At 41.7% G+C, this 23,050-nt stretch overlaps 1 protein-coding gene across 1 annotated transcript in view; it reads right to left on the bottom strand.

The window, feature by feature from the left end:
• rsrc1 (arginine/serine-rich coiled-coil 1) overlaps positions 1–23,050 on the bottom strand; it is a 118,737-nt gene that overhangs the window by 41,417 nt on the left and 54,270 nt on the right. The window contains exon 6 of the mRNA XM_034604542.1: positions 20,601–20,652. Within this exon, the coding sequence (XP_034460433.1) occupies positions 20,601–20,652 (52 nt within the window). The remainder of the gene's footprint in view (positions 1–20,600; positions 20,653–23,050) is intronic.

Below are 23,050 nucleotides of genomic sequence, written 5' to 3'. Positions count from 1 at the left end.
TGGGTTTAATGCTGTGTGCGTGTGTGTATGTGTGTGTGGGGATTATACATTTATCATCAATGCTCATCCGTGCTCTCACACGGCTGTGTGTGTGTGTGTGTGTGTATGTATGTATGTGTGTGTGCAGAGTAAAGCCAGCTTGTATAGAAGGCCCGACAATGCCGGCTGAGGGATTTAAACCCTCGCTCTCTATCATATAACCACATATCGTGGCCAATTCAGAATAACGACTAGCCTATTCACTGCGGCTGATCCCACCGATTAGGCCTGATCTGGAGGACCCACTCACCCCTCCCCGAAAAGACAGGGGAACAAACCACACTTTCTCTCTCCCCCTCGTCAAACTATATATTTTGTCAAATTTTACGGATCCCCCTTGTTACAGTGTGTCTGTGACTCTCTTCTTACAGTACGTGAAATGGTCCCAGCAGGAGTAATCAGGACTCCCATAAGCCTTTGTGAGTGAGTAAACTCTATCAATCCACGGTCAAAGGTCATACACCTGGTTCTGTCTGGTTTTAGCGCAGAATGGGGATTTGAAGGTTTGTCACTATTAGAAACAAGATTACACATCTAATTCACTACTGCAGCTCAACTAATCTTAGATATATAGATACACATAGATCATACATGTCCTTCCTCCCTCTCTTTCTCTCACACACACACACTGAAGGGGATCCAGCGAACCAGAGGTTGAGCGTACGTGTCCTGGTGTGAGGGGCAATTTATGAGGAGCCAGGTTAACCCACATCTGTCACAAGACACATCTTCTACTGGTGTATATGTTGACATAAGGAACATTGTCAGAGCACACAACTCAACCTGCATCTTATGATACTGAGCAGCCACATTAGGCTAGTTGTGATCAAACCATTTGATTAAATATGGAAAATCAATGAAATTATTGCTTGTTATGTGATATAAACTATTAAAAACACTTGCTGTATAATACTCCATTAGCTTTACATTTACTTTTATATCTACTTTGGCCCCTGATGAGCCCACACTCTCATATCTATCACTCAAATCACTCAAAATTGATGTCATAAATTATTAGTATTATAAAGTATTTGATTTACTAACTGCTGCCTGAAACAATATGCCCCCACCAAGTTTCCTTTTACATAGACACACACAGCAGGGGAGGCTGTGCCTCAGGGGGTAGAGCGGATCGTCCTCTAACCAGAAGGCGGTTTGATCCCAGTCTTCCCAATTCTGCATGTTGTAGTGTCATTGCGCAAAGTACTGAACCCCTGATGGCTTCATAGAAAACTGTGAAGCCCATGGGTGTATGGGTAAATGGAAAAAACTGAACTGTAAAGTGCTTTAAGTGGTCGTCAAGACTAGAACACCGCTATATAAATTTACCATTGACCATTTACCATATAGGGCAGGGCAATTCTCAGTTCGAATGCCCATGTATCATTTCTGAAAGGGGTCACAATATGTTTTAAGGTAAAAAAAATTCACATCATATCTTTGACTGCTGAGTGTTTACTGACAAAGATTTAACTTTTTCAGATACGAAGGATGGCACAACTTGAATCAAAGTAAAAGGTTATTTAAGGCTGTACTCACAAATTTTTTAGATGCAAGTTGTTTAGACGAAAACGTTAATATAAAAAAAGACAGTGTGCAATTACTTTAAGTTGAACTTCTCTTCTTGCATTTTAGAAAAGCAACTTGGTAAGAGTTTAGCCCCAAAAAGCTCAACATGTGTGCATGCCTGGTTGTTGTGACTTTGCAGGTGTGCAACTGTAAAGCTCAACCATAGGCCCCTTGTGGATGTTGAATCCAGCCCCAAGAATTCCACAAAGCTGAATCAAGATAATTCTATTCGGAGCATATATCAATCTCTGCACTGGAGTCTGCAGCTTGGATTGGCTTTAACTTTGTCCATTAGTTCTAAAGACACATGAATCAAACTGAGAAAGAATTATTAGTCTTTGGTAACAAGGGATAATGTCGAAGACTTCAGAAAAACATCCTTTCACCATCAGCAGATAAAGGCCTGGACATCTTTCTTTTAAGCTGACACACTAATTCACAGTGCACTGACATTCACACAAATCTACATTCACCGAACATGTGTCCTGCAGATGTCGTAGCTATGAAAAAGGCCCTGTTCTGTGATTGTACATGAGTGAGGGAGAAAGAGAGTGATGGAAACATGGAGAGACAAGAAATACCTTAAGAATGCTAATATATGAGCAGAAGAAAGAAGGGAAATTAAATGAACATTAATTATCCCGCAGTAATTCCCTCTTCTCAGCACGAGGAGATGAAAGAGGAGCAATGTACTTTCTGATATTTATTTCTCCTTAAACACACGGCTGGAGTTCTGCTCTGGGAGACGGGGCCCTGGCTGGGAGGAGACGGGTACCCAGGGGCCCCTTATTGCCTGGTTTACTAATTAGGCAGAAATATGCAAGACTGAGCCAACGGAGGATTAATTAACTATTTATTTTTCTTCACTCCTCTATTAGAAGCACCAGTTTCAGACTGAGGGATTCAGACAGGAAGAGGAAGAAAGGAGAAAAGTGTTGGGTGTGGTATCTTGAAATGAACAATTTAGATGGGTGTAAGTGAGCATGTGTGTGAGCATGTGTGTGTGCATCTGTGCGTGTAGCCTACTGTAAATAATGTGGCAGTGCCGCCCTTTTTAATGTGTGTGGGTGGATGTTTCTGTCATCAGCCCCCTGCGCCACACAGAGGAGAGCTGTTTAAGTTGTTATGACTGAGCGAGGACAGTAAACCCAACGCCAACAGCGAGTGCAAAAGACATGCAGGAACAGCGCGGGAAGAAGGGAGGTGGAGATGCCAAAATTTGAAGACAAGGGACATGAGCATGTTGAGAAAACAGTATGTTTTGGGAAGAAACTGGAATTACAGCTAATGGAGATAAATCCACCTGCTGATTTTCTGCTGACGTTTTCAGACAGGAATTCTGGAAAGTGTCCAGAGAATTGGGTCTGAGTTTGCCTTTCCCATATAAGGAAGTAAGTAAATATTCAGAGCATTAATTGGTAGAGCATGCAGGAGGCAGGACACTATGCATAATTCATTTTGGTTTATTTTTAGTTTTGTGCAGGTCACATGTTAAAAACGTCAACATGTCCACTCCGTGGCTGCAAACTTTCCGAACATTTTCCAGCTGTATTCTTACATGCTGGGCTCACTTTGATATTTTACGGATACTTGGGGGCTGACAGGAAAAGTTCTGGAAATGGCTTGGACATTGGCTTTCTAACATACAGCCCCTTTTCAGCAATTTCAGGAAAATGCCATGTTCATGTCTGAAAGCATGTATTGTCCTTAGAAAGCTCCGCCGTTTCAGACATAAATCATGGAAGAAATCACCACCTAAAACTGCTTTAAAGTCAGTGTGAGTGTGGAAGTTATTTAATCTCAAAGCATTAATGTGAGACGGGTTATGACATCGATTTTTGGAAAAGTGTTTAAACAACCAACTTCCACAGTCGCTAAGTGGAGAAAGACTTCAAGAAAGAGAACAGGACACTGAGTAGGAGATAGGGGAGACAGAAGCATGTAACAGAAGAGAGAACAAAGAAACAATACGCTGAGAGAGTGTGTGTGTGTGTGTGTGTGTGTGTGTGTGTGTGTGTGTGTGTGAGAGAGAGAGCGAGAGAGAGAGAGAGAGAGAGAGAGAGAGAGAGAGAGAGAGAGAGAGTCTGGGCAGGGTAACAGGGCAATCTGTATGAAATTAAGACTTCATTAGAAGTTTGAAACAACTCACGACTTCCATCTGTTCCTGAGCCCTGCCACGTGAGATTGGAGACGACAGGTGTCTAAATGTTTATAAGCCGCGCTGCGTTTATTCCTGTGTCTCTGAGTTAGGAGGAAAAATGACCCACACTAATCTAATTCAAACTAACATTCACTTTGAAAAGGTTGCTGGTGTGGCAGGAATGAAACACATGCTGTTCAAAACCACTGTACTCAGTACAGTATGTGCCTTGGCATATACATGTAGAATTGAACTCTTCAGGCCCCAGGAGTATAAACACAAGCACATGCATCAATCCAACAGAAGGTCATAATATGTAACTAACGCTTAAATAATCAAGGTGTTGAAAAATGATGAAGCCCACATCATTCAGAATTTGAAGTCATGAGCCCCCCCCCCCAGTAAAAATAAAGTTTTTAACATGTTAACATGTCCCCCTTCTGTCTTTTATATGATAAAAGACATATTTTGAGAGAAATAAACAGTCAGTGCCATGGCTGTGTGTCCACCATAACACTGCAGTAAACAAATGCCAGTCTGAGAAACACAGATTCAAGCAGCCAGGGTTTGTGATGTCACACACCTAAGAAACCAATCTTGTCAACATGTGGGCGGGGCTCAGTTGCTGGAGCAGGCTCCTTAACTGCAGGTGAGCTGTGAGGGTGGGGGGACTGGGAGCTGGGGCGGGGTCTTCTTAGCATATCAGAGCAGAGTTTTAGGCGCTGTAATAAACTGCTAGAGTGGGACTTGAAATAGATCTTTAGAAGAATAGGTTATTCCAGTTAAACGTCTTTGGTCACTTGTAATATTTAATTGCATTTCCAGAGAAAGTTAAGATGCACCTTGATACAGGTGCGTCAGTATTATTCACCAGTTATGTTAATATAGTTGATATATATTTTTTGCAATTCACTGCCTGGTTTTGAAAGGCACCATAGAAAAAGAAGTTGACCTACTAACAGACCACATCACAGACTGAAACAGGCACAAGCCCAAAGATGTTCTAATGAAATAGTGCCGTCACATAACTAATAACATGCTGCAGCGGTCAGTCTTGTAATTCCTCCTGATGCATGCAGCCTCTCTATCCTCATTTACCGTGAAAGCATCTACAGATCACTAACAGAACCACTTCAGGTCTGTGCCCATATTTACAAATATTGGTGTGGACAGAATCATTGTTTTTAACTGTCTGTGCGGCCTCTTTGTAACCCTGTGGCAAAGTGGCCAGTCATTCACACATACAGTACTGTCAAGAAACATCATGAATATATAAAGAATGTCTTCACATGTTGGAATATGTTTGTAAAAGAGCAGTTCATGATTGATTCTACATGAAAAAATACATGTAAATTGACAGTATGAAACTAAAAATAATGTGCAGTCATACCCTTTCCTGCTGTAATATAATATCAGACTGTGCATTCAAATCTACAGGCGATATCATGATCTTCATGTGCCGCACCAATGTTTTAACCCCCAATATCTCCTAACCTGTAAATCAGTCCCATTCCCAGATCCGCCTCCATATTTCACCTCCTGAGGGAAGCAATCGCTCACCGTTGAGGCATTTTACACTGATCTGTTGCCAATTTGTTGCTTTCCAGTGGAAAAAGTAAATGTAATAATGAGGGGGGAGAAATTCATTAAACATGTGTATGAAATACTTTTCAAGTGAGAGAGGAAGATTCATGGGGATGTTCACACGGCGCATAATCATGCCTCCGTCTGCTCAGCCGGCTATGGCATGAAACATTTAATCTGGGATGAACACTTTCTGTCGCTTCCTCTCGCTCTCTCTTTCTCTCTCTCTCTCTCTCAGGACCCTCTAAACACCCCACGTCCCCCCCGCTACCGTCTACCGTCCTTTCTCTCCCTCTCTCGATCTCTCTCTGTGACTGCCAGAAACCACAATCATAAAATTATTAAAATGCTGTTTGGCTGCCATTAATCAGTGGTGGTGATAAATTCTCGTGTGGGAAGTGACAGAGCATTAGTCACATACCTCTTGGCCTCAACAGACAGAGAGTAATGAGCCACGAGCCAGACCGGGTCAATCATAAACTCATCAAATGCGTCATTTAATTTCTTCATTTAGACAAACACAATTTGTTTATGGGAAAGATATCAGGTGTTGTGGAATGAGAAACGGCGCTGAAACGCCGGTACATTAATCAGGGCTTGATTACACGCGACTCTGCGGTTGTTTATCCTAATTTCATTCATTTCCATCAACAAAGCAAACACAGACGAACACAGCCATTAGCGATGGTTGGGGATGGCACAATTACAGACTCGTATTAAATAAAGTGATGATGAATGGTCCAATACAAACTAAAACAAAGGGGTTTTTATTACTTCAATTCCATCCTCGCCCTCGCCCTCTTGTGTGTGTCTGTGGAGCCTCGCTGGTGTGAAAGGAGAGAGGAAGAAAATAAAAAACTTTGAGGAGTGTTGCCTCCTTTGAAATGGCAGCTGGTTATAGACGACAGCAAAATACAACCTTGTACAGGAAAACTTTTGTTATAGTTACATTTAAAATCGAAACCAGTGGGTGAGCTTGTTATAGAAGCAGCTAAACCCATGACAGTAACACACAGAAACAGACATATCCATTAACCTACAGGCACACAAGCACACACAAACACTGGAGTGCACTGGCACACACACACCCCACAGAAGCTGATTAAGATGAAAAAAGGCAGCAAAGTCAGATATTCGTCTTGATCATGTGAAGCTTTGAGAATCTAACCCGTGTGTTTGCAGTTAGTTGATGCAGTCCAGCACGAAGGCTACACAACTGCACAGGGTGTCCGTGTTTTTCACACCACTGACCGTTAGCCATGACAACAACCAACAAATTAAATTAAATTAATCGTGTCGAATTGCGTAATGTGACATTCACTCGCAAAACATTATAATTGTTATAGATCTTGTAGTTTGATATTTTGAAAATTACGGTGAAGGCCCACTCACAAATACATTGTGCAACATTGCCTCTGCCACTTCTTGCCAGTCGCTGACAACACTCAAAAGCTGACTCATTAGCAAAAAGTGTAAATAAACAACCTGAAAACGAACCCAGAAAGTACAAAAGACGAGTCCACTGCAGATTAACAATTTTTTTCAACTCCTTCTCTTTGGTCTCTGCATCACACGGTTTGTGTAATCTATAATATAATTTTAATACATATATTATATTATATATAATATACATCATTTAATAAGTTTAACCTTGCTCCATCTAGAAATGACCATGTAAGGTCTTAACAACCTTTAAACTTTGGAATATTTGGATCCCAGTAAACATACATTCATTAATATATCTCTCACACACAAACAGTCAAGTATGAGTGGTTGCAAAGCTTCCACACAAAGCCCTGACCTGCTCAGTTTGGAATTCAGTATTTTGCTTCCAGGCATTCTGATGTGATTTTAGATGTAATCTAATCAACAACGCTCTACGACCTGAACAAGTGTCACCTGTGACCAGCTACAATTACAGAATCCTCTGCTATTCAGGAGAAGCTCTGCTCTGCCACATCATTCATCCCATTTGTCAGGACTTACATCTGCCATCCCCCGAGGCTCAATCCTACAAGGATGTAGCACAACTGATAATATAAATATCAGCTGCTGATAAAAAAAAGAAATTAAAAAAAAAGGTAAACACAGAATTATTTCAGTGTATGTAACAAGTAAATATTTTATGGAGTCTTAAGTGAAATCAAACAAGCCTCAGATCTGATGTTGTCCTTTTGTCCCTTAAAGCAATGCTACCAATCAGTTCAAACGCCTAAAGAGCCATTAGAGGAATCCAGTGTGATGTGTGCGAAGGCCAAGGTTGCTGCAGCAACCCATCCTTGTCCAGTGTAACAGGAACGCTGAACATCCATCCATCCATCCATTTTCTATATCTCCTTATTCGGTGTTCGTATTCAGGGTCACGGGTGGGGGTGGGGGTGGGAGGGGAGAAGCTGTTAGTCTATCACAGCACACAGATACACATTCACACCAATGAACCATTTAAAGTGTGAAATGCACCCCACCTGCATGTTTCTGGGTCGCAAGAGGACACCAGAGCACAGTGAGGTGCAGATAGGTGAAATATATATTAACTACTGACAATTATCCAGGTGATTTGAATAAAAAGTAATAAGCACAGATGAAGTTGATTTTTTTTTTCTGATGGCAAGTGTAAAAAAAACATTTAATTTGGTGTAATACAATAAAATATGAGGCAAAGGATCTTCTTCCTGTGCCACACTGTAAAGTCACTCTGAATTCCCATCTAAAACTGACAGACCAACAGTCATGATTAACAACCATGACCACAGTATTAGGGAAAATGCGATTGCAGTTTTGGCATAATTGTGCAGCCCTGGCCTTAACATGAAGAATAGTGTGTCAGAGGGCAGAAATTATTACAACTCATGAAGGCAGGAATGCACAGGTCTACACTTTGCTGCAATCCATTTATGTCTACTCCAGGGCCAATTGGACAGCTACATCTATTAAAGCCCCGCAGAAACATTTACAAACACACAAACTTGAGATAGTCCGACGCTAAAAAACCACAAGATGTGACAAGACAACTTGTTAAAAGATTCACATCTTTTCCGTGCCTTTCTCTTAAAAAGGTGCCCTAGAAAAAATTAAAATAAATTTAAGCACTGCCTTATACATGGTGGGAATTCAATAATACTCTTATTACCAGTATAGACTGTCCTTACTCTTTTCTACTCATCTCTCTCTCACTCTGCTTTCCACCCCCCCTTTTCCCCTACCAAAAAAAACCTGAGCGCCTGCCAGTGGTCCAAGGTAATTAAATTACTTAGCAAAGTTTACTTAACAGTAAATGGTTAGCAAAATTTAAGGTGATTGCAAATTTGCTTTCATTTCACTTCAATGGCTGGCCTGTTTAAGGCCCGTCTGCAAATAATTAGCACATACATTTGCATCAAAATCGTTTATACCATATGTTGCAAAATTATGGAAAGCAGCAAATTAAAAATATTCTTTTTCTGTTATGGAAATGTCGACATGTTAAGAGGGAGAGAAAGAGAGAAACAGAAACAGAGGGAGGGAGGAGGGAGGAGAAGACATCACCATGTGTCTCCAAACACCGACAACAAGGAGGAGAGAAAAGGGAGGGAGGAGGGCACAAAAACGTTTCAGTTTGGATTTGAACATACTCATAATGGTCTTTTTCAAGAGCTCACCAGATGCTGTTTGAAATTTGCCCACAGAAGAAAAACAAAGCCTTCTCAATCTCGCTCTCTCCCTCTCTTTCTCTCACTCACACACACACCCACACACACACACACACAGGATCGTGGAATTTCCTCTAAGTGGCTGACATTCTCTCTCTAATACTGTTTATATTGTTCCCCAAAAGCTGGTCGGAGAAATTGTACACTAATTTGATGAGTACTTTCAGACCCAAGACCTTCAGACTTAAGAAAAACTGGCAACTATTACGAAACAAGGATAATTGACAACAAAATGAGGACAGAAACAGCACCTACTCGTACATCAAATAGAGCTTGGTTGAAGAGCAGCCACTAATGAGCGTTTTCTCAACTAATCGATTATTTGTTTGGTCTATGAATTGCAAGACTACGGTGATAAATACAAAAGCAGATGTTTTCAAATGTCTTGTTTTGTCTCAGAGAATTTCCGAAACATGAACTTGTTCAATTTACAATCATATAAAAACTGAGAAAAGCTGTACATACTCACAGAAGCTAAACGTGAACCACAATGTGGCATTGTTTTTAAAATTACTTAAATGATCATTGGATGATCAAACTAATGGTTGAATATGTTCTTGCTGACCTTTTCTTTTAATCACAGTTATTTCAAATCTAATTGATTCTCTTGGTTTAATTAATGCTGCAACTATAAACTATCTCATCAATTTTTTTGTTTTCTTGATTAATTGTTAGGTCACAAAGTTTAAGAAAATAGTGGAAAATTTCTATTTCCACCGTTTGTCTTGTCCAACCATTGCCAAAATAGATTGTTTATTATCACAGAAGAGTAAAAAAGTTATTCAATATTCAAAGAGAGAAACTGAATGCAGAATATTTTCATTATTCTTGTATAAAGCCTTGATATAACCTCAAACAATTAATCACTTATCAAATAATCAAGTAATTGGAGACTAATTTTCATGTTGATAAACTAACTATTACTTTTGTTGTTATGTTTTAATGAAGCTCTATTGTTACACACAGTTAGTACAACTGAGAATAAAGAAAAAAAGGAGTAAATCAGATCCATGAAAAGTTTGGTGAACTGATCTCCAAAAAAGGGCAAGAAGTAAAAGATGAAATATTCTTTCAACATTTTATGCTAATTTAACGAGGGAGAAAAAAATCAAGGTGGAGGATATTTGAGCTCTTTTACCAAAGTCTCAGACCTGAATTAGCTCGTTCTGTATATGGATTGCACACAATCGTTGTTAGGAAAGGGTAAGTGAAGGACATTTAAAGCTTCATACTGTTTTAAGGTAGTTGTTTCGTCAGTTTATAATGTAATTAAGAAGTAATAGTTAAGAGAAAGAGCAGAGGTGAAGCTGAGATCTTGAAGCCCTAGAAAAACGCTCATAAGATTGCTGGAAAGGCAAATCAAAACGTAGGCACTATTCAACTGTGCGGCAACATCTGAAAAAAAATGGCCTTCATGGAAGAGTCATCAGATGAAAACCTTGCATCCTCAGCTCTAAATTCAGCATCAGAGGTTTGCAAAGAAACATCTAAAAAAAACCTGAAGCATTTTGGAAACAAGTCCTGGAGACTGATGAAGTTAAAACAGAACTTTTTGGCTGCGATGAGAAAAGGTATGTTTTCAAAAAAGAACTCCTCTCTGACAGTTAAGCAGGGGGGTGGAGCGATCATGCTTCAAGTTTGCGGTGTAGCCAGTGTCAATGGGAACACTTCACTGGTAAAGGGAAGAATGGATTTAATCAGATACCAGCATATTCTGGGAGAAAACGTTACGCTGACTGTAAAAATAAACACTGATTAAATGGAGATATTGATCCCAAACATACCTCAGTATAAACAATGGCCTACCTTAAGAGGCAAAAGTTGGAGATTTTGCCAGGGCCCTCACAGTACCTCAATCAAAGCATCATCTCACAGAACTAGATGCCTTTTGAAATGACGAATGCGTGAAAATCCAATAGAATTTAATAACTCTTAGCTGCTTTAAGTGTTTAAAAGCCGTTATATACGTTCCAAATGGGGTATGACTTTTTGTTTGAAATGATCTTTTACATCTCTTACTCACAGCGGTGGCCTTGGTGGTCCACAAGGTCAAAATGAGATGGACTGGTCTACAGAGGATTTTCTATTTGCATCACCAGCTTGTCTGTACCATTGCATCATTAGCTACATGAGCCGCTGCACTTATTGCAGCTCGGCCAACCCATAGCTAGCTAGCTAGCTTCATCACTACCACAATGAATCCTGGGGATAGCTTGGCCCAAGAAGGATCCAACCATTGGGTCCTCTGTTGCTCAGGGTTTTGGAAGGACGCACTTCTCAGCCACATTTGTAGGAGCCTTCAAAATGGAACAGCCTTGTCACACCACATTGACGCAATCTGTCTTTCAATGCAGCCTCTGAAGAATGCAGCCCTTTAATTGGGGGGGCTACAAGCTTACTACAGCAAAGAAAGAAAAAAAACAGGGCGCAGCAGGACCTGTGTTTATTATACCCATAAAACAAACCAAAAATCAATTGACCATAAACCTCTGATCCATGCAGTCCTTCTGTCACTCAGGCTGTCCCACCATTGACAGACACCTTTGAACCGAAAGACTTACTTCTTACCCAAATAGATAAAATCTGAACGGAGACACCTGTCCCAAACTCATATTTCCTTTAAAGCATAAAAAGACCTATTTTGAGCTGGTCGGAGCAAAAGCTTCTTACTATGAGGTATGGCTCTCTAACCAAGCTCGTCATACCCTTCCATCCATCTATCCATCCATCCATCTCTTCTGGAGGTCAGTGTGTCTGCCACCACTGTCAATCTGCTACTTAGTGAGCGGCAGAGGCTTTTTGATAAAAGCTTATTCAGGTATTTGGATCCTATGTTACTGGAGGCCCCGCTCCCCGTCTCCCTCTCTGTGAGACATAATTACAACTGTTGACTAGAACAGTGAGGTAATGGCACATAAATCCAGCTGATCAATGGTTACAGAGACTTAATTACAGGACACCCCTCTGTGCCATTATCCTTCCAAAGAACAACAGCAGACACATTCCTGCACGGATGCAAAGTAGATTTCTGCTGTTTTTGTGTCATTGTTTCATTTATTTGAATATGGTGGAAGCTATCATGATACATTTTTAGCACCATGTTTAGATATTTCACACATAAAAAAGTCACATTAAGTATCGAACTGAATGAAATCCCTACAATGCATCAAGGCTGGGAGCATCTCTGTTGACGTCTTAAGTGGAAGCTTTTAAAACTGGTGTTTAAAAGTGCTGCAGGATAAATATTTGCTCAAAGGAGCAGGCTGTTCTAATCATTAAACTATGTGAGTCGTGATAAGACAATTTATTCTTCCCATACTGATCTTTGACTGAGCCTTTTCAAATAAACCACAAAAATTGTGATTCAAAAGCAGTAATATAGGAAGAAAACCAGTCTATTAAAAATAAGAACCCCTGACCCTCACAACAAAGAGAATCACATTCTTTTAAAAAAAGGTGTCAAGTTGTTTACCATCTTTTGGCTCAAAAACACTTAATTCTCATAACAACAAAAGCCCACACTTCAGTTCAAACTGCTCACAGTAAAGCAGCATGCCACTGCTGCTGTTACAATCACACATTCAGCAAAGAGAACAGGTAGTTACGAGTTATTACTGGGTAATCCCCTTGAGAAAATCCCCTTTGAGATGAAGGTCAGTACTGGCTGGTGTTTGTGACAATCACCGTAGTCCTGTCACACAAAAAAGCAGCGCTACGACCACACTGATGGTGATGTGAAAAAGACGGATAATGTGTGATAACTGTAATTCACTGCCTAAAAAGTCTTGCGTCGCATTCCAATGATGGCTGTTAAATCTTAGGACGATGACGATCAAAGCGCGCAGGGAAAATAAGGTATGAATGAGAAAGGGAGGAAAACAAATTTATAGTGAAAAATATGTGGAGGGAAGCAATGAAAGAGACTGGGGACATGTAAAAAAAAAAAATAGATCTCGTCTCAGTCTCCTGTCGCCGTCACCTCTTACCCTGGCAGAACAAAGGGCGGCAGCCTCCTAAATGTGGTGCATTAGCCCTTTAGTTCCAGAGGGGGTAAGGTGACACCCTCCATGTATGTGGTCTGTTCAGCACACATCTGTCAGGGCCTAAGGGGGTGGGCTGGGGCGGTGGGAGGGGCAACAGGAATTGGAAGCACAAGGAAGACGGAGGAAAGAAGCGGCGAGCTAGAGAGAGAAAGGGATTGTGTGTGTATGTGTGTGTCTTCAGGACCCCTGCTGCGACAGAGAAGCCTAACACCCCGTATTTACTGTGGAAGAATTAGTCTTCGAATGATGCTGCTATAAGCTCGGCTGGTCACGCCCCTCTTTGCCTGTTTATGTCTGTCACTCAATCAGAGAGCAGATATAAAGAGACACATATAAACACAAACAGGAGAGTCACACTTCTACGGACATGCTCGTAACCCAACATGCACCATCAGCCTTGCAGACGTATCTATCTACGTATCTGGCAATCTTGAAAATAGAGTTACATTTGGTTTCCACACTTCCAATTCAATTATTGTCGTTCCCACTTCTCATCTATCTTTACAAAGGTGTATTCGATAAGCAAACAGGTCTGGAGTGGCGAGACTAGTTCCTTTGCTTTTATTGTTCTCTGATTACATTTAAGTTTAAGATGAATATAGGACAAGAATTCTGAATTTCAACTTTTGTTTTGTTGTGTTTACATCTACATGCATTAAAACAACTTTTGCAACAGACAGGCCTATTTTTAGGTGATAAAAAGTAAAGAAACATGACCCTTGTTTGCAATAATTGGCATGTGCGCAGACTTGTAGTTGTCCATATTGTCTGCTTGAGTTTAATCTAGATATGTGATATGATTGTCGCAGCTGCTGCCGTAGGGCTGGAGGCAGACGCTGCTGGCACAGCAGGACTGGGTGGGCCGGGCTCTTCTCACCAGCGGCACGGACAAGCAGCCTGTCCTCACCGGCAGGCTGCGCCTCTGGTGGTCAACCCTGGGAGCCGGCCCCTGTACTCGCAGACCCCCTCTGCCCATGCCTTCTACCAGTGCCGGTTCTTCCTGTGGGCGCCCTACAGGATGTGGGCCTACAGGCTCACGTGCCCCAACTGTGGGCGCAGACTGACCGGTGCTGGCTTCTAAAGGACTGTCTGTACTTCATGGGCACGGAATGCACAGCTTGTAAGAGGAAGTATGCGGCATGGGCACAGGACATCTTGGGACAGCTGGACCTGGCACACCAGGAGCTGTTTCCAGCTGTTCTCACGTACAAGTAAGCAGAGACACGAAATCCTTTGTTTCCTTTTCGTTGTTTTGACTTGGGCAAAAAGTAGTCACTTCGTACCCCACTAGACAAGAGGGTGGTCGGCCCTATGAAGGTTTATGAAGGACGCACATTGGGCAACAGTGCGTCTCGCCTCCACTCTGGTGGAGCAGCACACCAGAGACTTGATGGTACGGTCGATGTGCTACCTTTCCGAGCAAGTTTCGGGTAAGGGGCATGTGTGGCAGGAAGGTAGGAAGGTGTCCATACAGCCAATGCAGTGGCTGATTACCGTGGTTGATTTTCTCTGCAACAGAGAGGTCATGCTAATCTTCTCTGTATCGCATCCAAAATATTATATGTACTGCCTAAGCAACCACAGTAGCTCCACTCGCATTTTAACCCCTTTCAGGTGAGCGGACCCTTTGCTGCAGTGAAGAATTAAGGAGGCTAAACTTTGGTCACACCCATTGTAGGCAGTACATTTTAGCATCACTAGCATCTCTCTGTCACCAATATATTTGTAATGTCTAGATTCTTCCAGGGGGAAAAGGGGGCGGTGCCGCATTGTTCTTTCCCTCTGACAGCTACATTCTTTGGCCCTACATACAAGGCCAAAACACTTGACGACGCTGAGGTGCACAGGGATCGGACTCAACCCAAAGTTTGCAGGACATCAGTCCCCCTGTATCTGAGGAAATTATCTCAAGCACAGAGGCAGTAGCAGAAGAGGCTATAGAGCCCAGGAAAACCAACAAGGGAGAAGAAACCTTTACAAAACAAAGGTAAACTGGCCTGGAGCATCAGAAAAAGCTAAATGGGAGGCCATCAATGCAGACCCAAGAACTATCCTGGAAAAGATAAAGGGCACAGTTGAGACAAAACTTGAGAGGATGGGTAACTTCATCTATGACCAAGGAGTGGAAAATTTTGGAGTGACACAGAAAGAGCGGATAACACCAACAATGGAAACCCAAGTCCAGAAGGAAGCTGGAAAGAGACTGCCTGGAACAAGAGAGGAGGCAGCTTAAAAAGCAGTGGAAGAAAGCATCAGAGGAGCAGAAGGGGGGTATTAACATACTGCAGAAGAACATCAAGAGCCGACTGACAACCTTAAGGCGTGCAGAGCACCTAAGAACAGCTCGGAAAAGAAAAGAGCGAGCAAAACATGTTTCTTGTTCTATTTGTCACCAATATTTCGGACCAAAATGTGAAAATCATGAACGCCCAAGTGTTGTAACCACTCTCTAATTGCCTACTGTGCTCCTGTCGGTCGTTACGGGAGAACTGTTGAACTACACGAGAGAGATGCGAGTAACTCACATTTAATGTGCATGTTGTTTACTCTGGTTAGTTGGGTCTTTCTCTTTTGTGCCGGTGTCAACTTTTTCTCTACTGCAAAAATAAATGGTGAAAAATTCTTGTGTTTCACAGTGAAATAATGTGTGTACAGTACGGTTAACAGTGTTGTTAATGTTGGCACCATCTTAAACTTTTTTCCGCCGGCAAAACAGAAAAATGCGCGTACAGTATGGTCAACTGTGCCGTTCAAAAAACCCAGCCTCATGTAAAATCACTGTGCTTTGAGACTGATTTTTTGATGACGACTGGACTGTGGTGGTGTATGAGTTTTATCATCAAATACATGCATCTGTTTAAAATACACTTCCATGTACTGTGCAATAATTTGACAGGCTTAGTTTAATGCCCAATGTAGCTTGTAGCAAAGTTATAGCTTCCAGTTATTTATCTTTAAATTGGCTTCAATACTCTGTTACTTACTCTGTGATCTTTCAATCAGCTTATACTTAAAATATCTGTATTGTCAATATCTCCTATAGCACGTACTTCTTTACAGTGACAGCATTGTAGCAGTTCAGGGGATTTCATTTCTCTGCAGTGAACTTATTCTGGACTCATTTTTCCTTTATAGTATTCATACGCTCTTGTGTTTGACTGTTTTGTGTGCTGCTACTGGAGGCCTGCCTAAATGTCCCTCGGGATCAATATATATGTTTCCCTACCTTGTGGGCCTATACCCTTTATGTCATTAGTGCTTTGAGTAATTTTTTGCTCTATTCATTCGCTTTACTTGTGAACACAGTGCAGTAGTCTTGTACAAAACAAACATTGTGATGGTGTCTCTTTGGACTGCTGTTAATCAGCTGATGACATGTTCGGCTGATTAATTCATTGTGAAAATAATAACTAAGTGCAGTCCTATACAAAATTGTTAAAAATGAGCCCCACCTCAACAAAAATATAAATACATGACTAATAATAATAATAATAATAATAATGATAAAATAGTTTCAGGGTGCATTTTTCTGCAATAATTACTTTTACTTGTAGAAAACATAGTATTTTTACAGTGTGGTATGAGTACATTTACTTATTTTTCTTATATTGTTGATCACTTAAAACATGGGAGACATCAAACAAAAGGTAATACCTTACGAGTTGTTTAAAAAAATAACCAACACTGAAATTCTGAATTCTTGTCTCATCTTTTGATCCTGAATCCAAATCCGAATCCAAAACTATTAACCAAACAGTATATAATAGTCACAACTGTAAAGCATATGCAGAGCAGCTCAACATACTACAACTATATTAAAAAAATCTTCCTACCAACTCCAGCCAGGTGTCAAAATGGCAAACCACCAGAAAAAGCTAATTCACACCAGTGGGCACCTGCCAAGTTCAAGCCACTGATGAGATCTTAAGGACTGTTTGTTTTGCTGCTGTCAAAGGTTCAAATGGGGAGAAGCCGGTTTTGATGACCCCTGGCCCTCAGGTCCTTAGTGGGTGTTCTGCAAACACTCCCTATTGATGTGTGGATAAGGAGAGGCCCACTGCGCACAGCGATCATGCTCATTTGAGTGGAAACGGACACCGCTATGAAAAGAGCCAAGAACCTACCAAGTGGCAGGAAAGAAAAGAGTATTATATACACTTAGGGGTGTCATGGCTGTGGTGTGTGTGCATGGAAGTAAGTAGTTCTGAGTGCTTTATATCTGAGGAGGACTAATACGGTACATGTACATTTCTGATATATTTTAGTATCCAGGGTGTCAAGGATTTGAAGACGAGAAACAACAAGAAACATGTACTACTGACAACCTGACAGGTGTCTTGTCTGAAGGTGCTCACTCTTCAGTTTAGGAGACAACAGAGAAACAGAACAAGACCAAACAAATGAGGGTGCTACATAGTAGGGAATACAGTATGTGGCCAACAAATACAGCCAAGTGTGCAGGAGATCTCCTCGCAATCTGGCCATTGCATGATGGGAGAAGTTCCCTGATCAAGGACATGCAGAAAAACTAAATGATCTAATCGAAAAAATGAAAATCAGTATAGAAGTAGTTCTAATATTTTATGCTGGATATTAAATGAAGAAACATAGCTTTTCTTGACAGTAGCAAACACTTTTGACAATCAAATATTCCAGAATGGAGGATAAATACTGCGATCAATACCTTAATTTAAAATGTGTGTGTTTAATGCTTATATTTCATTGATATGACAATAAAGCTTGTTATAATTTATATAAAAGTATGTGCCTACAAATTATTTACATTACAAATAAATCAATGATCGTATCTTATTACTGATGAAATTAATAAATGAGTTTGTCATGGAAATATGGTGTGTAGTGTGTGTGTATGTGTTTAATATGTAGGCCAAGCAGGAAGTGACCCATAAACATATCCATCCAGCTCTTTCATTGGGGGCCAGTGTTGCGCTCCTCCTCATCCCACTCCTCACACACACATACACACTCACTCAAAGCCCCCAGTGAGCACAAAGCAGGCCAGCGGGCCAGCCGAGGGGGCTCATTACAGGTCCACAGAGCCCCCCAACACAAAGGCCTGAGCCGCTTTAGCCATGGGATGATCTGCTCTCTACTGACTAGAGAGAGTCCATAGACGGACAAAAGGAGGGAGAGAGGGAGGGGATGGGAGAGAAAGAGGTAGAGGAGAGCGGAGAAGAGGAGAGCCGCGGGCTTTAAGGATGTCAGGAGACCCCGAGAGAGAAAGCCTGGCGGGCGCTCAGAGAGGAACGCGGGGAAAGGAGGAGGAGGAGGAGGCTTAAGCTCCACGGCTACGTCAGGACATTAACATTCACACAACCTCCCAACATCTGCTGCTTCCTTCTCGCCCTCCATCCCTCCCTCTTTCCATCCCTATCTCACTCGGGCCGCTAACAACCCTGGAACAAAGACAGTAAGATAGACAGTGAGAGCACGGATAGATGGAGAGGGACAAGAGAAAGGAAAATCCAAAATAATAAGTGAGAAGAATGAATTTATAAGATTTGGCAGGAAGGGACTTTGCAGCCATGGGGTCAGCAAAAACCCTAATATTTTGAATAATGCAACCATGATGGAAATTAGTGAGGGTTACTCACTAAACGGAGAAGGCAGCGAGAACAAGAGAGAAATTAAAAGATACATCAGTCTGAGTCCCAAATATAAACTGCTTTATCAAGTCAAAAACTGTTCTCCGTTGTATTTTACTGTGGGTCATTATTAGCGATATGATCACAGGCACTTGAAGGCCATATAGAGACAGGCCTGGGCTCTCTGGTAAAGAGACGATATTTGACTGAGCCATAAACCTGTTCTTTTGGAAGCCTTCGGGAGAGAGAGGAAAACCAGAGATGTGTCCGACACATTAAACCTTCTCCTGTAGCCCTGCCGCTGGCTCTGGGCCTGTGTCTGCACCAGTCTGGCCCACTGCACTCAAAGCCACATGCTCAATTTTATGATGCCTCACTAATATTAGTATAACATTAACCTTGAGGTGGCAGGCAAGGGATGTGCGACATTCATTAGAAAACATATTTGAGCAAAAGAAAACTTAGATTTCTCAAAGTAAAATCATCCCCACATCAGAATAACAAATTCACACATGCAAACTAATGTAAAAAAGTATAATAAAGTATGTAAAAAACATCTTTCACAAAGTTAAAATCAGTGGAATCACAGCAGGGGATCGGAGTGTTGTTTGTTGACCTACAGTAAGACTGAACAAGTCTTGTGTGAGGTAAGTGTGTGGCTGCTGGGTGCTTTATAGATGATGTATAGATGCCTGGTTCTTTCATATATTTCCTGTGGTGAAATTAGAGCTCTGTCCTGAAGTGCTGGGCTGCATATGTGTGTGTGTGTGTGTCCTGTGTGTGTGTGTGTGTGTGTGTGTGTGACTGTAAACATGAAGACATCTTTCTCCACAGTCAATCTCTGCCTGTCACATCTGGCTCGCAACTCTACCCCTCGAATACACACTGGAATATATACACCGCGTGCATGGTGACATCTATGACTTATGTACTGGGAGGAGTGTTTGAAATTAAGCTGCAGTGAATATGAGCCCAGAAGCACTCAAAGCCAAGGGTGAGTGTGTGTGTGTGAGTGAGTGTGTGTGAGGTTGTGGTGGCGAGTGCAGGGAGGGGTGCTGAGACTGGGAAAACAACCATGAAGACCATTCAGAACCACAATGGAGATCCCAACACACCAATCAGCCACAATATTAAAACAGGTAACTGGTTTTAATGTTGTAGCTGATCTGTGAATGAGACTGTGGCCTGGTTCATGTAGGTATTTTGTAGCCACTTTGGAGAGATGTGTGTAAATGATATATTATATGTACATTTTTAGGGGACAAATATCCAAATCTACGATTCGGTTCTATCTGCTTTTTTATTTACTTTTTAGGAGGATGGGATTAACTGAAGTTTTCCCTCACTCATGACTTGAATGTGCATGTGGGGGTCTCTGGAATACTATTCATCTTAGGCTAACTTTAAATGAGGACGGGATCACTTTATTGTGATGAAACCAAAATAAACATGAGACACTTGTGGGTTGAAGACTTTGATGACGGTCTGCACCTTCACGTCTAAGGCCATGGTTCTACTGGTGCCACTAATGCTTGCACTATAAGAGTACTTGGTTAGGGTTAGGGGGGTTAGGTTCATGCTTCCTGTCATCGAAGGTTACAAGTTAGAAGTTGTACTGTATTTCCCAATATATTTATATTATAAATACTTGCTATAATGCATATTCCAAGGGGGTATGATTATGACAGAAAGCAAATGTAGTTGAAAAAACTAAAATGCAACGAGGGGAAAGTGGAGGATCAACATCCAAAAGGCACGTATCTACACTGAAAATAAGTGACGCAGCACAGTACAGACTACACACTGAGGACTCTCTAAGCAGTATTCACACACCGCCTGCATGTTAGCATCCCGGATGTGTGAGTGACAAGACTGCGTTTCTTTCTGAACCACAATGACAAAAAGAGAAACGGACTCATCATGGACTTACCTGCAGCCTGAAGGACCATGTGCATTCGAACTTTGGCCTGTTCTGCTGGAGTCTGCAGTAGAGTGACAGAGAAACAAAGAATAAGCCAACAATGATAATGTGATATTTTAAGTTTCATATATTTCTTGGCCAGCCACATAAAAGAGCCTAGAGCCAGTACGGGCTCAGTGTGTTGCTCGAGGGCACACCAAGCAGGAAAGACACAACTCAAACATTTTCCAATTCACCCTCTTAAAGGATGATGCAGCTGTTTGCATTCCCACCCTGCAGCTCTGAGATATCACAGAGCTCAGTTCATGACAGGACAAACAGCCTCCACACTTAACTGCATCTATGTAATCTCGCTCTAAAACTGTTGCGTCCTTTAGGGCTGAAATATATTTTACCCATGATAATCTTTAACAGCAACCATTAGAGTGAATGTTCTCTTAAACTGTCCTCGTGGAGCACCGGGGGAACACTTCGCCGAGCTGCTGTAGTCTAGTCGTTTGTAAAAAAAAAAAAAAACCCGGCTCGTGAAAAACAGAAAGCAACAACATCTCTGACACACCAGGGAGAATCAATGAGGAAGAGATGAAGAGAAATTTAGAGACAAAGGGAGACAGAGAGAGAAGGGAGAGGAGAAGAGAGAAAACAAAAGCTGCTGTAACAAGTCTTTGGAGAGTTGGATAAGAGGGCACAGAGAGCACATTTTAGAAAGATCACAGCCAAAGACTCAACACATTCCCCTTCCCATCATGTGTGTGTCTGTGTGTGTGTTATATGTGTGCATCAGAAGTGCTTAGCGGGCATCAACGGGGGGAGGGCCTTGTGCTTTGACAGCTGTATTGGGAGGTGAAGCCCTTTTTTCCCTGACATGCCCTCAAAAGGTCCTTGCAGTAATTCCAATATCACCGCTATTAGATTTGAGGGTCTTAATTGTCAAGGAAGAATGATGGCTACAACAGGGCGTGGAGCTATAAAAGGCGAGTGCGCCGCAGATTGCTCTCGGAGGTTTTTCTCGCCGCTGCCGTGGCACAGTGGCCCTCGTTACCATGCAGCGGCGGAGACTGTGTAGGATTAGAGAGAAATTAAATGCTAATGGGGATGGGATCTGAATCCGCTGCCTGGGAGCATCATTTAGGCGACAGGGCCGGGGTGTCGCTGACAGGCAGCGCTTCCTCCCTCCCTCCCCCTTCTCCTCCTCTTCCACATATAACCCGACTCTTCCTACCACCATCCCTTCTCCGGGCTCCCCACCCCACCCACAGCAAAAAATCTGATTTATCAAACTGTAAACTTGTCACTTTGTAAAAATGTCACTTTTCGATGGCAGTCAGGGAAATATAATGACCCCCTTTAATGTAGCGATGTCAGGGTGCTGTATCCTAGATGGAACGCACATCAAGGCACTGCACAGACACAGACTGACACGCACTTAATGCAACATGGATGGGTGTGTGTGTGAGTGCGTGTGTTGTGCGTATCCCCTGTAGCAGGTGACACGGTGGATCATGCTCACACTGACTCGCAGTGCTCGACAGCTGAAATTACCAATCACTATTATGCAGAAGAAGAGGAAGAACACTTGAGGCCTTCACCCGCGCGCACGCACGCACGCACGCACACGCACGCACGCACACACACACACACACGCTTTCCATTCCCTTTTATGAAGAAGTGATTAGAGCACATTTCTAGTCTATTTTGTTTCTTGCTTCTTGGCATCTCTCCTTTACATGGGTTAATGGCTTTATTTTAGAGCAAATGGACGGATTACATGCTAAAAAAGTCAAGTCCTGGGTCGGATTCGAACCCTATTAAATGGTACGGGACTTAGCCTGCTGAACAATTACAACGACACAGACATCAGTCTTGGAACAACCAGCCATTTAAAGCAATAACACACATCACAGCTTAACTAACCTGTGTGTGCCGTGCAATCATCTTAGTTACAGTTTATTATGACGCCCCCCCTCAGTAATTACATTAGCATTTGTTTACATTGGCCTTGAGGCATGTGCAAGTCCATGCATCTTAAATGCACGAATACAAACACACACACACACGCACACACATACATTGTGCTCCCAGTTCTTTTCAATCACACAAGACAGGACACTGCTGCTTTCAAACCTCTTGCAATTCTTACAACACTAATCTGCGATGTCAAAGCAATTATTTCTTATCACCTGTAAAAGGAAAAAACACCTCAACGCCAATTTTAGTTGCAGTGGAGATTATTATATTTATGTGTGACTCTGCATTGATTTATCAATTTTTTTTGCTGCAACTAAATGTTTTTTCTATTATCAATTAATCTTTGGATATATTTTCATAAAAATGTGAAAGAAATTATGTAAGAATATGAATCTTCTTCAAAAGTCCAAATTCCAAACATATTCAGTTAACTTTTTAATTTGGCATTTTTGCTTGAATAATGACTAAAACAATTATTTGATAATCAAATT

The sequence above is a fragment of the Hippoglossus hippoglossus genome, chromosome 13, assembly GCF_009819705.1.
Source record: "Hippoglossus hippoglossus isolate fHipHip1 chromosome 13, fHipHip1.pri, whole genome shotgun sequence".
Lineage (NCBI taxonomy): Eukaryota > Metazoa > Chordata > Actinopteri > Pleuronectiformes > Pleuronectidae > Hippoglossus > Hippoglossus hippoglossus.
This window is presented reverse-complemented; position numbering and strand designations above follow the sequence as displayed.